Source organism: Antennarius striatus, chromosome 18, assembly GCF_040054535.1.
Source record: "Antennarius striatus isolate MH-2024 chromosome 18, ASM4005453v1, whole genome shotgun sequence".
NCBI lineage: Eukaryota > Metazoa > Chordata > Actinopteri > Lophiiformes > Antennariidae > Antennarius > Antennarius striatus.
The window spans coordinates 15820753-15837904 of NC_090793.1; the positions used below are offsets into that span (position 1 = coordinate 15820753).

At 39.3% G+C, this 17152-nt stretch overlaps 1 protein-coding gene across 1 annotated transcript; it reads left to right on the plus strand.

The window, feature by feature from the left end:
* The first annotated feature begins 4830 nt into the window (after window positions 1–4830).
* Window positions 4831–8423, plus strand: LOC137612443 (gamma-interferon-inducible lysosomal thiol reductase-like). Its single transcript, XM_068340975.1, has 7 exons — window positions 4831–5046; window positions 6023–6211; window positions 6700–6774; window positions 6919–7005; window positions 7594–7746; window positions 8000–8068; window positions 8201–8423. Exons 1-7 carry the CDS (start codon window positions 4915–4917, stop codon window positions 8279–8281), a joined length of 786 nt encoding a protein of 261 aa, XP_068197076.1. The 5' UTR covers window positions 4831–4914; the 3' UTR covers window positions 8282–8423.
* Window positions 8424–17152: the final 8729 nt, after the last annotated feature.

Here is a 17152-nt window from a genome sequence, read left to right on the forward strand (position 1 = left end):
TTGTAGATGTTACTCAAATCTCAAAGCTTTCATCCTGCTCATCTATTAGATATGCATTTGTCAGAGCTTCTGGAATTGCATTTTTCTATATAACAAATAATCATTCAAGGAATTAAATATTTTTTCACAGGCTTTGGTACACTGTAAATTTCTTGAACTGGCCTCACACACAAAGCACATCTTTCACTGACTACGTAGAAAGACATATATATTGGTGTCGATTAAAGTCTGATGAATGAGAGACATGCTAGAGAATAAATATTTTGAAATATATACCTAGATATCTATATTTTTGGATGATGTAATTCTGATTTGGATTGTGCTTGAAACCAATCAGAAAAAAAAGTGGCGTTGACGTGAACATGGTCTTTAGACATGCTCCATGGCTGTTTTGTATCTGAGCAGATATTGAAAACCAAGTATTTTTACTAATTAGCTACAGTGAGCTTCATCATGATCAGCAACTACCTTTGTGGTTACAACTTATTGAAATAAATGTAATCTATTTTGCATGATTATTATCAGGTTGATTCAGAGGACGAAGCAAGCTTGTGTACATGTGTTAATATTTACAGAGCTGAGTTTATATGTCAAATGCAGTCTTTGGCTGCAATGCATTTAAGAAATATCAGAGAGATGTTTCTCCTTTTTTTTCTTCTTCTTGAACTTAGGAATCGTTTTTTGTCGTTTGGAATGTTCTGGTTTCTGTGAGTAGAACTGAGTTTGAAAGATGCACATCTCACCACTGCGGCATCCGCCGGTAGATCTGTGGTGTTTTATTAACATGTGCACACAGACAGGATAAACACATAAACATGGTACATGATTCAGCAGTTCAGTCACTCCTTTACAGAGATTTGTACATGGAACAATGATGGCATTAGAAAGTGTTCTTTTATGGTGCCTGAGTATATGTTTTCTTATTGCTTTCTTGTGTTTGTTTGTTGTTGTTTTTTTGCTTTTTAAAGAAAAACTGATAAGAGTTGTCTGTCCAAGTGTTATTTTTGTTTGTTTGTATCTGTTAATGATTACCTTTCAGAGCCTATAAAGAAAAAAATAAGCTAGATTGAAAAAATTTCATCCACGCAGAAAAAAAGAAATACAAATGTTTACAATTATGTCATTAACCAAATAGTAAATATGCATTTGAGAATCAATCTGTCCATCCCTAAAAAGTGGCTGTGACGGATTGATTTATATTTCATTTATTTTCTTTCATTTTAAACTTGAAAATATTATGACTGCTTGTTCTCTTTCCTCTTTCCTGGTTCGTCACTCTTTGTTGCACGTGTGAGAACAGTGCTCCCTCAATTTCAAAATTATTACTGAATGAGGCAAACGCTTAATTTTTCTACAGTATTTATCAGCCTTCGTCAATCCTCACCTGCTGACTACTTAAAATTACACTGAGCCTTGTATACGTAGGACTGAACCCTAATTTGAGATGCTGCTGCATCTTTTGCTGTTTTTATTGTGTGCAGTTTAGATTTTAGGGCTGCATGATATTGGAGAAAACTTGACATTGCAAAAACATTCTTTTCTGTGACATGAAAAAAAAAATCAGTAGAATTTCATGTGACTTGAAAAACTTTGTTAAAAACAAAGCCCTTTTGCTTTGACCCTAACACATTAAAATGCAGCTTTGTCAAGCTGTATTTATTAAACTCAGAGTAAATGATGCTCAGACAAACTTAGTCATGGAACCATTTATCCTTTTCTGCATCAAGCAGCTAACAGCCCTGACGTGTTCGAGTTCGACCTGACACGTCCTGCGATGTGACATTTGGACATACATACTTTACAATGTCAATGTTGAGACAAAATATTGTGCAGCCCCAGGACATGTTTTTTTCTGGTACGGAATCGGTTCAAAGACTTTATGTTAACAGTAAAAACATGCCACTTGGTGAACATGCTTGAGTACAGATTTAGTAAATATGGAAATTCAGGAATATCAAGAGGTATCCTATTCTTGGTTTTGCACTACACAGCAAATAATACTCAAATGAAATGTTGAACCAGGTGTTCTGCTGGTTAAATAATTTTTAAGACCAAAATGTATCCACTATATTTTCAGCTTATGTGTGATTTACATTTCAAGTATGCTGATTTTAATATCTGCACTTTTATTTCTGCTTATTTTCTCCTTGCATCACCATGTCTCAGTCTGATAAGTTTGCCCTCTGTTAGATTATTCTAATGGGTAGTATATTTCACTGGTGTACAGTAATTCAATGTTCAAGACCCAACTAAAAGTGTTCCATTCAGAAATTGGCTGGAAATAATTCTAGAAAATTCATAGAAGAATTTATTTTGCCTATAACAAGGCAACATTTGATTTGTTGTGAAACAGGTTTCCTTGGGTATGGTTAACTCGGTCATACTTGAGTCAGCTACACTACAAACACATCTAAATAATGATAAAACAGCTTTCTGCTTCCTTTAAATGATGATTGGAAATGAACGGGGCAGTCAGATGAAGCAACGCTACACCAAAGTGCAATTGAACCTAGAGGGAGCACTGTTGTTCCAGCCATTGGAGGCCTATTGGCTGAGGTGTGCCAACCTCTACGCACGAAAATATGGTTCCTCTTCTCTCTGCTTGTGTTGTCCTCTGCCATTGATCCATCTGCATTCAGATGTGACCTTTCTTCCTTTCTCTCTTGTGTACAGCTTGCTTCAGAGTAGTTTGTCCTCAGACAGGCACTCATTCATCTGTACGGTTCATTCTGTAGGCTGATGCAATGATTTTAAAAGACAATAAAAGATATATGAAATAAAGTTCACTGCTTTGTGGTTTTGTCTTGATGTTTTTTTCTTGTATCATCATGAGACAACAGTCAACTTATCACACTTCCTCATATGGTTTTGTGCTATGCTGCTAAGTTAAGGCATGATTGAGTCACTCATTTGATATTTTTTGGAACATTTTTTCTCCAAATATATTTTATGCTTGCGCAAAGCAGTGGAAAATCGCGAGTCCATGCTAGTGCATTCATATCCTTACTGGCTTATTATTGATCATTCTATTGTGAAGATGTTACTAAAATGCTGGATATTGTAATGTTGAAAAGATTTTTTATGTCCAATATACAACTCCACAGAATGCATACATCCGTAACACTTTGAGATTCATGGATTATGACATAACAACCAGTTTTCACTGGTACAAACCAAAAGCCCCAATCACACAATGTGCCACCAAAGGCAGTGATTAAAGATTGCATGATTATTTAACCATTGTGTGTACGTAGTGACGAAAAAGTTTGCATTCATAGTTTCTAGCCCCCGTGGATTCATAAAACCAAATATATCTGTGCTGCCTTTCAATAGAAAGTTGTTATTTGGTTGAAAGCAGTTCTAGAGAAAACTTTGTGGTGAGGTCTGGATGAGAAGAAAAATTACTTCTATTTCTTCTTAGAAAAATAATGCTGATAACTTGAAGGCAACTGAAATATGCAGTTGTTTAATTTTGTGATAAGGATAAATGAAATGCTTCCCTTTCGTAGAATGCTTAGAGGGATCATGTGGGAGTCACTAGGTAAAGTGTTTTACAGCACTGGGCTGTGTTTTTATGGCTCCTATTGAGGTCTAGTATTATTTCCTTTCAGTATTGAGAGAATCTTAAAAGACTTAAAATTGAATGTATCACATACGGTATATACATCTCATAATGAAGGACCAACACAGGACCACATCTGAACAGACCTACGTTAACCACTGTCTCTTCCTGGCTGGTGTGTAAATTGTCATCAGTCAAACCCATTCAAATGTTGCTTTTCCAGCAGGTAAAGCTGGGTTTGGCCAAGTGCAAAATATTAAAAATGCTCACGTTAGATAATTTTTACTTCCAAGGAGATCATGTTTTCTCCTATGTGTGTCCCTTTATCAGCAGGATTACACAAAAACTACAAATCAGGTTTCCATGAACTTGATCTGAGGAAGGGTTTTGGTTTGGAATAGACTTAAACGCAATTTTTATTTACTCGAAAAGAGAAACTTTTCAACAGTGCTTGGCTTCAGGCAGTTTCATTTTTAGAGATTATTTCACCCGCTTTTGAAAATACCCGTTCACAGGTGAAGCTGGTGTACACAGAATCTTGACAGAAACCCTATAGAAGCTTTGGTGTACCTTTATCTGTAGAATTTTGGGCAAAGCCTCGAATGCTTCCTGAACCTGGTCATGTGATAGGCTGGTTCTTGAGGCTGTGAATGTCACCACATACATCATCAACACACGCCTGGATATGCCAGGCGTGTGTCATCTTGTCTTCAAAAAGCTGGATGGATGGCTAGAGAAAACAAACATACAGTACATACAGGCCTTAGTGCATGCAGCGCAGCAGAGATTCAAATCCAGCCATACAATACAAGATAAACTTTATTGATCACACTCTACTCATTGTCCTACCCTGCATAATCAATAATCACTAATATAAATAATTGTTATTGCAGATCTGTATACTGTACTTCTGTCCACAAAAATTTGTGATTTTTCACCCATTTGTTTTGCAGTGTATTCCCTGATTTGTTTTTTGTCTTCATGATGTAAAATAGAAATAGGTAGTACAGTAATATTTATAGACGGAATTGTGCCTTATAATAATGTGTACCAGTGTTTAAGGAGATGTCAGACGTGACGTCATCTTCAAATAATTTGTGATTATTGACTAAATTATTTCTAACTTATTTCACTTCGGATCGAGGAGTTTTATGACTGATTTCTATGGAAATAAAACTGCAGAAAATCTTGGTTCGGACGTCTTCTAGTGAAGTTGACGTTGTGACGTCATCTGATCACGTGACGTAGAGCCAATAGAAGTTCCTCAAAACAGGATTGGAGCCGGATTTAAAGGGGCAGGACACACTCGTGATTTTTGTGTTGTGACGCTCCGTGGAGTTGCTGTGACTGACATGAAGGGCCCCACGCTGCTGATTTTAATGATTTGGTTTCACGTCCAGTCTGGCGGTGGCGTCCACTCTCCATCCTGCAACCTCCCTCCGTCGAAGTGGTGCTCCTCTGTGGACTCAGCTCTCCGGTGTGGGGTAAGACTTACATCCGCGGTGCATCTCAGCCACAAGTAGCTTCGGTCACTGAATCCTGAATCCCTCCGCCGGAGTCACGGCTCACCTGGCCGGCCCCGCAGGCCAAACCACTTACAACACGAAACAGTCCGCGTCCGCACATAGACCCAGCAAACCCCCACCGGCTGTGCGCCCTTTGTGCAGAAGTCTTAACAGCAAAATATGTCACAAGGAATTCTCGCAAACCTTGTTTAAGGAAGTGTATCAGCAGTGAGTTCAACAATCATCCTAAACTAAGGGTTTGGTTATCTATAAATAAACTACCTGGAAAATCAAGTCTGTTCAGAAAGTTCACGCAGTTTGAAAGAACATTTCTGTCATTACTCAATATTGACAGTCATTATGACCCAGGTCATAGCGCACAACGCTGTCAATCATCAAAGTAAATATTTTTTACCATAACGATGGATTGGATCTACTTTTCATCCAGATATATGTCTTCTACCCTCCACAGAGACATGAAATCAGTTTGAATAACTGAATGTTCACGTTCAGCCCCCCTCCAAATACAAGCGTGAATCATGATGTGTCCATACCTGAGAGTTCATGTCCTCTGGAAAATATTACACAATATTAGAATAATTTCATTAGTATTATTAGACTCTGTGTTGAATGCTGAACAAAGTGAATCATGACCCAGAATCCACTTCAACACCCTCAAAACTTTCCTCCCTGTCGCACTATCCTTTAGAAAATTCAACAAATATCCATCAATAACCTTTTGAGATATCTGGCAGACAAACGGACAAACAAGCAAACAGATGACGACAGAATTTCCTCCAGCCACAAAACTTTTGACAACCAATTTTTCGATAGTGATTTAAGTGATATGGAAAAATGACAAACAGTCAAAAAATTGATCAAAAAAGTCTATATAAAAAAAAAAAGAGAGAGAAATGATAACAATGAAGTGAAAACCTCTTCCTTTGCTGTGCAGGTTCTGAAGGAGTGCCTTAAATCTAACTCCACCAGGTCCCAGCAGACAGCAGATCCCGTCCGGGTCGGGGTTTACTATGAAACCCTGTGTCCTGACAGCGTAAACTTTCTCACTAAAATGTTCTTTCCCACCTGGATTTTGCTGAACGACATCATGTCGGTCACTCTAGTGCCCTATGGCAATGCACAGGTAAGTAATGCATGAAGCACCTCACGTATACAGTATTTTCCGCACTATGAGGCGCACCGAAAAGCCAAAAGACCGAAAGTGTGCTTTATAATCCAGTAAAGCTTATGTATGGAAACAATTTTGAAATAGACCATTCATTGAAGGTGTGCCCTATAATCAGATTTTCTCTATAATCCAGTGCGCCTTACATATGAAAAGGGGTTGTAGAATAGGCCATTCATTGAAGGTGCGCCTTATGGTGCTCAAAATACTGTACACAATCCCTCTAATTCTACTATGAAAAGGGCAACTGAGACAGAAATAGGACTGTTACAATATTAAAGCCTAATTAATGCTAAATGGTGACAAAATAACCTGACTAACATGATTGTCTTAGATTTCCCTTTACTTCTACTGATAAGTCATAATTTTGTACAGAATTCTGTTTTGGTTTTTTTTTGTTTTGGTTTTTTTATTTTTAACTCGTGCATCTATTTTTCTCATCCCAGGAAAAGTCTGATGGGCAGAGATATATTTTTATTTGTCAGCATGGAAAACAGGAATGTCTGGGTAACATGATTCAGGTAAAGTCATAATTCTCAAAGCACCCACTGAGTAAACTTCAGAATAATAATGTGAATATAAATTGGAGCGCTGTATGTGATGCTTTTGCTTGGTCCAAATTATTGTGTGGATTCTTGTAAATTTGTAAATGCTGTTCTTCTCAGGCGTGTTTGCTGAACATGACAGACAAGGCTTTCCCCATCATCTCCTGTATGGAGTCCTCCAGTCATGTCATCAAGGCAGCCAAGAGCGTAAGTGTGTGTGTGTGTGTGTGTGTGTGTGTGTGTGTGTGTGTGTGTGTGTGCTCCTTTCTGGAAACTTCATTCCATGTATCAGGTATGACAGGAATTTGTGCCTTTTGGTTAGTTTTATGCGGAATCTCATTTTGGGAGGTTTTGTTTTGTTTTGTGTCCAGAGTGCAGCTCAAATTCCCTTCAATATTTGGTCACAGGATTGTCTACTCTCAACAACCAAGTACTGACGTATTGTGTTTTACTCTTAGAGGTGCCTTTTGATATTTTGGGGATTTGAAGTATTTTATTATTTCCATAGCTTAATTATTAATACAATCAATACATTTGATATTATATCAGTCTGAAAATCTTTAAAAGATTTTACTCAATATGAAAATCATACCTTAGGTAGGTATATGCAGATTTCATACTTGAATTTTTTTATTGCTTCTGGAGCAGCGTTTGATCTGCAATGAACTTTACTCATTACAGACCATTTCCGGCTCGTTTTTGTGTTCTTTACATCACTAATTTGGTCATGCTCATCAACATGTAACTCCCTACTCAGAATGACGTGTGTTCAATTCCCTTCATTGATATTTAAAGTGTGCAGACCTTTTTGCCACCGAGTTGGAGTGGGGATCCATCATGAAGTGTGTGCACGGCGATCTTGGGAACCAGCTGATGCATCAGAATGCCTTGAAAACCAACGCCCTGATGCCTACACACAAGTTTGTCCCCTGGGTCACCATTAATGGGGTAAGTCACCTGGTGGATTTAGCAGCAAAACCTGTGGCTTCTGTGGCAGACTGAAGAAAAAAAACAAAACTTAATCACATCCCTAAATCTGTCCCTGCTTTTAAATAAATGACAGTATGATCTTCATCTGTAATTGATATGAACAGTAATGAGCTGATAAGTCAGTCTGACATCAGGGGATTAAAGATCTGTAAGAGTATCATTAAATTTGGAAATTTTACATGAATCACTGCATGTACGTATGTACGTATAGGGGCACACTGATGAGCTGCAAAACAAAGCCGAGTCTTCTCTCTTCACACTCGTCTGTAGCACGTTCAAGGTACGGTCAATGTCACTCACACACGACTCATGCACTGACTTGGCGTACTTTAATTTTTAAATTTGGAATCTGTGTGATAAAACAGGAATAGTTAGTTTCATGAGACCATATCTTTCTTTTTTTTTTTCCTAGGGTGCCAGGACTGTAGCCTGTGGAGGGAGCCAGAGACAATACAAAAGCTACAACCACAATGAGGGAAGAGCAGCGCTGTGAAACTACAAGTTCTAAATGATCTGTTTCAAGTGTGGGCACTTCAGAAGCTGGTGATTTTTTTTTTTATGTATGTAAGATCAGAGTTTGTATCTTGTTTCCAGAAATATAAAAATATAAAAATAAACAACTTTCTGCAAAACTATTATTCATCAGTGTGATGTTTTATTAACTGAAATCAAAGGCTTTTAGTAACATGTTGTGGAGACAGCAGTCTCTGTCCTTTAGAAAACTCTGTATTTCATAACCTCATCTTTATTCTGCTGATACCACTAATAATTGATGGCTGCAAACAAATAACAATTGTTAATCACTTAATACTGCTGTCTTTCCTAAGAAGTGAGTCCATCACTTTGAAAAATACAACAAACAGTCCATGATAATCAGTTAACATTCATGAATCAAAAGTGCTGTCATACTTTGTTGAAAGTAAATTCATATCCTCTGCTGAAGAAGTGCTAAATATTGATCATTGACTTCAATCCCTTTAGAAATTGAGACTCTACCAAAGTTGTGTTCATGTCAAAAACTGGTGTTTTGTGTGCCTTTCTTTTTCCTCCTCTTTGGAATTTGTCTCATAATACACTAAAATGTGCTGAAAATGTCAGAAAAGAACCCCCATCAAAACAATTCACCTTTACAGAGGTAATGGTGATCAATGAACCTTTAAGAAGGCACTATAAATGTTAACTCTTACATGTATAGTTATTATGTATTATGATTTCTGTATTCAGATGAATATAAACAAGTTATGTCTAAAACATATGGAGTTACTTTTGGATATGTCTCCTGTGCTTTGAGACAATGAGATAAAGCTGATGTGTTGGTTTTTGCCTCGTTTCCTTGTCATACTAGAACAACAAGAACAATACTAGAGGCGTAAATGCAAAAATGAAATCCTGTCTAGCCAGTCAAGTCTGATGGCTATTCATGTCATATGATTATTAGATCAAACATATGAAGTTTGCTGCCAATTATATATTCAAATCCATAATTTACCTATAAAGTAGTATTTTTACCATTGCAAAGACGAGTTACTAACAGAGAAATCTAATAAATGGATGAAAATATAATGAACTCCAATCTAAGGTCGTCTTGACTTTGGTTTGTAGACGTGGGGCTTTGAGCAGGTAGAGAGACAGTCACAAGATGCGGCCGAATACAAGGACTCCTATCTGTTTCCCATCGATGCTGATGCTAAGAGTGAGATGCCCCGAGAGCTGAAGCCAAAACACAACTTCGTTGTGAGAAACGTCTGTTGTATCCAAACTAGTGTGTGGGTCTCAGGACCTGAGATCAGATAAGCCCTCCAAAAACAACGCCTGACTTTTTGTGCGAAAGCTCAACACAGCCCATCTCTGTCTGCAATGCACCTTAACGTTCTTGTCCCTTTTTTGCTTTTCAAACAATTTCTTCAAGAAATTCCTCCAAGGCTGACATTGACCTTCAACTGTTTATTTTCTGAATTGTGTACGTCATACAGATAATGCACTTTTAATTACCAATAAAGTTAGAGACATGTAGAGAAGAAAAGTGAAATGTGTAAATATGCATAGCTGAAACAGATGTGGATAAAAACATTTGCACATTTTTTAGGCCATCCTAGTTTTTTGCAAATATCTGGTCTGGTACAGAAATCAAACTAAATGCTCATAAAGACTCTTTCAATGCTCATCTTGGTTTTTAGCATATCTAAAAAACAATTTATCAAAATGCAAAGGGACTCCTTGAAACTGGACACCTCCACCAAGCATCCCCAGGCTCCCAGTGTTAGATGTGCTATGAAGTGTCCTGAACTTCTTGGGCTGTTCTGCAGACTACCCACCCCAGGCAAACCGGAAGATGTCCAAAGTCCAGCATCTTAATCACAGCATGAATCCAGGAACCAGGGGACTCTGATCCCTACATCTCCAGAGATCCTGCGTGATGAGATCCCTGACAGGACAGGTTAAAAGTAAATCAATGAATCTTCTTCTTTTTCTTTCGGCTTTTCCCTTCAGGGGTTGCCACAGCGAATCAGTTGCCTCCATCTAACCCTGTCTTCTGCATCCTCCTCTCTCACACCAACTACCTTCATGTCTTCTTTCACTACATCTATAAACCTCCTCTTTGGTCTTCCTCTAGGCCTCCTGCCTGGCCGTTCAAAACTCAGCATCCTTCCACCAAAACATTCACTATCTCTCCTCTGGACATGTCCAAACCATCTCAGTCTGGCCTCTCTGACTTTATCTCCAAAACCCGCTAACCTTCATTCCTCTCCTTTCCAGGACAAACCTCCACCTCTCTAGCTTCTCCTCCACCTGCTCCCTGCTCTCACTGCAGATCACAATGTCATCTGCAAACATCATAGTCCATGGAGATTCCTGTCTAACCTCGTCTGACAGCCTGTCCATCACCATAGCAACAAGAAGGGGCTCAGAGCTGATCCCTGATGCAGTCCCAGCTCCACCTTGAACTCCTCTGTCACACCTACAGCACACCTCACCACTGTCTTACAGTCCTCATACATGTCCTGCACTGCTCTAACATACTTCTCTGCCACTCCAGACTTCCTCATACAATACCACAGTTCCTCTCTGGGCACACTGTCATAAGCTTTCTCCAGATCTACAAAAACACAATGCAGCTCCGTCTGGCCTTCTCTGTACTTCTCTATCAACATCCTCAAAGCAAATACTGCATCTGTAGTACTCTTTTTTGGCATGAAACCATACTGCTGCTAACAAATGCTCACTTCTGCCCTTCATCTAGCTTCCACTACTCTTTCCCATAACTTCATTGTATGGCTCATCAGCTTTATTCCTCTGTAGTTGCCACAACTCTGCACATCTCCCTTGTTCTTAAAAATGGGAACTAGTACACTTTTCCTCCATTCCTCAGGCATCTTCTCGCTATCTAAGATCCTGTTGAATAACCCAGTCAGAAACTCTCCTTCCACCTCTCGTAGACACTTCCATACCACCACAGGTATATCATCAGGACTGACTGCCTTTCCACTCTTCATCCTCTTCAGTGCCCTCCTCACTTCATCCTGACTAATCTTTGCTACATCCTGGTCCACAACAGTCATCTCTTCTAGTCTTTGTTCTCTCTCATTTTCCTCGTTCATCAACTCTTCAAAGTACTCTTTCCATCTTCCCATCACACTACTGGCACCTGTCAATAGACTTCCATCCCTATCCTTAATCACCCTAACCTGCTGCACGTCCTTCCCATCTCTATCTCTCTGTCTTACCAACCGGTATAGATCAGTCTCTCCCTCCTTACTGTCCAACCTAACATACAAGTCATCATAACCTTGTTTGGCCTTTGCTACCTCTACCTTCACCTTACGCTGCATTTCCCTGTACTCCTGTCTACTCTCCTCAGTCCTCTCAGTGTCCCACTTCCTCTTAGCTAACCTCTTTCTCTGTATACACTCCTGTACCTCCTCATTCCACCACCAAGTCTCCTTATCTACTTTCCTTCCAGACGACACACCAAGTACTCTCCTACCTGTCTCCCTGATCACATTAGCTGTAGTTGTCATCTGGAAGCACCTCTTGGCCACCCAGAGCCTGTCTTAACTCCTTCCTAAAAGTCATGAAACATTCTTCCTTTTTCAGCTTCCACCATTTTGTCCTATGCTCTGTCTTTGCCCTCTTCATCTTCCTCACCACCAGAGTCATCCTACACACCACCTTCCTATGCTGTTTTGGCTACACTCTCGCCTACCACTACTTTACAGTCACTGATCTCCTTCAGATTACACCGTCTACACAAGATGTAGTCTACCTGTGTGCTCCTACCACCACTCTTATAGGTCACCCTATGTCCCTGCCTCTTCTGGAAGAAAGTATTCACTATAGCCATTTCCATCCTTTTTGCAAAGTCAACCACCATCTGTCCTTCTGTATTCCTCTCCTGGATACCAAACCTGCCCATCACCTCCTCATCACCTCTCTTTCCTGCACCCACATGTCCATTGAAGTCTGCTCCAATGACAACTCTCTCACTTCTAGGTATGCTCTGCATCACTTCATCAAAGTCCGACCAGAATTTCTCCTTCTCCTCCAGCTCACATCCTACCTGTGGAGCATACCCACTACCAACGTTGAACATCACACCTTCTATGTCTAGCTTCAGACTCATCACTCTATCCGACACTCTTTTTACCTCCAGAACATTCCTAACAAACTCCTCCTTCAAGATAACTTCTACTCCATTTCTCTTATCTTTCTCCTATCTACACCATGATAGAACAACTTGAACCCTGCTCCCAAACTTCTAGCCTTACTACCTTTCCACTTGGTTTCCTTGGTTTATGTCTACCTTCCTCCTCTGCATCATGTCAACCAACTCTCTACCTTTTCCTGTCATAGTTCCAACATTCAACGTCCCTACTCTCAGTCCTATACTCTTGGTGTTCCTCTTCTCTCTCTTCCTACTAACACACTTTCCTCCTCTCCTTATTCGACCAACAGTAATCCAATTTCCACCGTCACCCTGTAGTTTAACGGCACCGATGACGATCGTTGTTAACCCGGGCCTCGACCGATTCGGTATGGAAGTCAGAGGTTTGATTCGCATGTTCGATTTGGCAAAAGTTTTACACCGGATGCCCTTCCTGATGCAACCCTTTGTATTTATCCGGGCATGGGAACAGCACAATAAGACACTGGCTTGTGTCCTCTTACGGCTACATTAAAAGTAAATCAATGAATAGATAACTAAAAACTAGACAGTTCCTGACCATCAGAATTTGATGAAGACGTAAAAGGTTTAAATTTTTAAGGGTGGTAAAATGAATTTCACTTGATTCTTTGATTGTGATTCCTGAATATATTATTGTACAAATTTGAACAAAATACTAATCCTTAGTCGGCTCACAGAAAACATGGGAATAAAATGATACTAAATGCTAAAGGATATAAACTCATATTTCCACCAGGAACTGCACCACCAGGTAGAGGCGTCATGTCGTAGGCAAGTTAATTTTTCTTTAATATACTTGCAAGAACACTTTACATAGATCAATGGGGACAGCTTAAAGTATTATTGTATGTCAACATGTTATCGTTTGTCATTCTGTCGTACAGTTTACTGACCACTTGAATTCACCAGAGTTTTAAGAAGACACTTTTCAAATTCCATTTTCTGCTTAAAGGCTTAACAATATCTATTGAGCTACAGTCCTTCAGCCCACAGGCTGTCTTGTGAGCTCTGTGTAAAGAATTATACCCATTTACCAGAATAATGATTAAACTGATATGTGGTCAATAAAACAAGCCTGCAGCCCACACTTGTCCTGTTATGTGACACTCATTTGAGATAAGATGACCAGACAGGTTTTTTTTGTTTGTTTTATTTGTATAGCACACTGGAAACATGTCCCTGTGATATACACAATATAAATGCACTGCAATTTTAAAATAGGTATGGAATTTAGCTGATTCCATCCAGTATAATCATATAGAAATGCACCATCAATCACAATCTTCATTTTTTGGTCTCTCCTTTAGCCGAGTAAATCCACTCCTTCTGCCACAGTTGATGATAAAATATATATTTTAGATTTAAATAAGATTTGGATTGAATCAATTTAAAAGGCCCTTCTGTTGAGTCATTCATCAAAAATTATATATATATACTGTACGTGTACATACAATATATATACAGTATATATACATTATATATACAGTACATATATAGTATATATATATACAGTATATATACAGACACACACACACATACATAACATGAAATCATCCATTCCCCTGAGATACCAAAGTGATGCAGACGAACACAGACACAGTAATCCTGTTCTCAGTGAGGCTTGTTACATGGAGTCAGTGATCTGAACGTTGACCACAGATATGCTCTTATATGGCAAGATTGATAAAGACAGGGTTGAGACAGAGTGTGGCCCGTGGCCTCGGCAAGCTCAGCACTGTGTTTCCTCCTCCCTTAGAAGACCTTCTAATGTTTCTGAGCAATCTAACATTTCCAATACAGACGCTCAGTGATTTGTGCTCCTCTGGGTTCAGGGAAAAAAATTCAACGATAATTCAGCACTACTCACTGATACTGATCTTCAAATTAAATCAGTTTTCTGTGATAATAAAATTCTGTACATTAAAAACTAAACATAAAACGCTGTCACTTCAGTAAAGAAACTGAAGAAACTCTTTCTCTGGACGTCCTTCCATCCTCTAATTGTTGAACAGAAGACGCAACGCATTCAGGACCTCCCTAGGCTGGAGGAGGGAAGAGAACCATAGTGTGGCTCCAGAAGGGATGAAAAGTCAAAATGTAAAGATGAAGAGGGTTTCAAGAACCCCAAATGTATGTCCCACTGGATCAAGTTTATTATCCAGATGTCAGTTCAAACAAACTGTGAACTTTAAACCGGCTGTTTTATAGTGCTGTCATATTTTCACAGCTTTTATTGGTTGTAAACATTATAAAATGCAATGTGTGAAGCAGCAAGTTTTTGTCAAGTTACCACTAGTTGCATTTGCTTTCACACAAAGATGACGAGCAGTTATTCTCACAAGACAAGAAATTTTTGAAATTAAAAAAAAATGCCTGGAAGATCGTCTATTTGCAATTTATTTATATTTGCAAAGATTGTAAAATGCAGTTTTAACTGATTCTTTGTTATTTTGGAGCGGAAAAACAAACATAAACACATTTTATATTGCAAATTATTTATTTATACATTCTTGGGGATGCATCACGATTAATGCTTGAAATATAATGATATATGAAAATCAATATCCATAATTTCAAATCTCAGTTGTGGCAAGTTGATTTGAGTTTCCTGGTTCTCTGGCTTCCACCTCCACAAACATGCAGCTCAGATGAATTTATCACTATAAGTTGCCCGTATGTGTGAGTATGATCATGAACCGGTGCTGTTTTGTTGCACACATATATTTTGACTTGAGCTTGACATTTGGTGGTTTTGTAAGTGGTCTTGTCTACAGTACCACAAAGACCCTGCTGCAGAAAAATCAGGTTATGTATTAAGGCAACAAGATGCAGAAACAGTATTATAACGGTGTTCTTACATCCAGGACAGCTTGCTGCAAATCATTGCTGTCAGGTTGCCCCAACAAGTCTATGAAACAACTGCAGCTGATCCAGAACGCAGCAGCTCGTGTTCTAACAGGAACCAGATTGAGATCACATTTCCCCTGTGTTAGCATCTCTGCTTTAGCTCCCTGTAAAGAATGTAAAATACTTCTCGCTTTCAAAGCCTTCAACAGCCAGACCCCACCATATGCTGAGGAACTCATTGTGTTGTTACCCTCCTTGAACTCTGTGGTCCCAAAGTGCCAGCTTGTTTGTGGTTCCAATAACAGCAGCCTGGGGAGCAGTCTGAACACTGCCATGTAGCAGTGTCCATCAACACTTTGTCTGCAGATTGTGAACCATTTTACTCTCTTTCTTGTCTTCCCGCGCCTCTCCCTCCTGCTCTGTGTCACTGTCTGTCACTCTCCCTCCCTCTGTTCTTGTCTCCGCCCATCTATGTCTTTCTACTTCTCTCTCTCTCTGTATCTTTCTCCCTCTCCCATTCCCACTCCCACAATAAGTCTTAGGTTCTGCTCAAGGTTTCTGCCTGTTAAGGGTTAGGGTTACCTCACCCTCATCACCAAAATGCTCAGGGAGATGTTTTTCATCACAGCATGGGAAGAAACACATTCTTTATTTAGGCGACTTCTGTTTTCAAGAGTTGTGCAGAGTGTGAGTGAGACTATGAAACCAAACTTTATTTACTTTAAATCAAGTTGATTTTATTGATGAATCATCATACATACTGCTGATTTTTTTCTTTTTTTAAAAAAATGGAGTAAGAGTATAAAACTGTATAGAAATAAAAAATGAAGATGCATTAACAATATTCTGGACATAATATGACCTAGAATTGATTTGCTGTTTGATGCTGAAGTGTTGAACCTGCTTGTCTTGGAAGAACTTATCAAAAATACACCATACCTGACACCTGGGGAATGCTCTGGCTGTGACAGGTGATATGAAAATCTTCACATGCATCTGATCCTATGGTGGGGAAGGAACATCTGTTGTGCTTTATTTGGACAACTGTAAATTTGTACATGTAGAAATGCAGCAGCACTGCTGCTCTGAAATACACACAGCTCAGTGGCGATGGTTTTATATCCATAAAAAGACTTTCTCAGCCGAGTGCGTGTTCCTGCTCTCCCTGTCATCCGGTGGTCATATGTTCTGTCCTGTGTGAAATGTTTTAGCTCCTCAGGTTATTTCAGTTGCATCAGACGGCAACGGTGTTTAACCGAGCACTTGATCACACGAGGCCCTTTCCTCACTCCTCTGTGATCAACAAAGCGATTGGTTGGGGGCGAACTTGGTGTTGCCTCTGGTCACAGATAGAGTGTGCCATCGTGACAGCACCCATGCTCTCTGTTCACTTTTATCTAAATCTGCTTTTTATAGTCTGAGGCCCTTCATGTGACTCAAGCATATGAAACTAAATAAGAGGAAATCAGCAAACTCACGACAAACATCACCTCAGGAACAGCCACAGGATGCAAAACCAAGCCAGGAGAACGTTAAATATTTTTACACAAGAGGAAGTAATTATGGAATAGGGCTTAATGTTGATGAATAATATTCTCCATGAGATTAGGGGTGATGGAGGAGGGGAAACAGAGAGTTGGACGGAGGGAGAGAGAAGCAGAGGGAGGTAATCTCTCATGGCTCTCCTCCCCGTAAATCAGACATCCATATTTAGTTGGAAAGAGGGAAGGCCTAGCAGTAATGTAAACAAAAAGAGGGAGAGAGTGAGGCCAAGAGAGTACATAATGGTAATGTTTGAGTATATTGCCCAGCACAAGAGTCGATATGATCCCA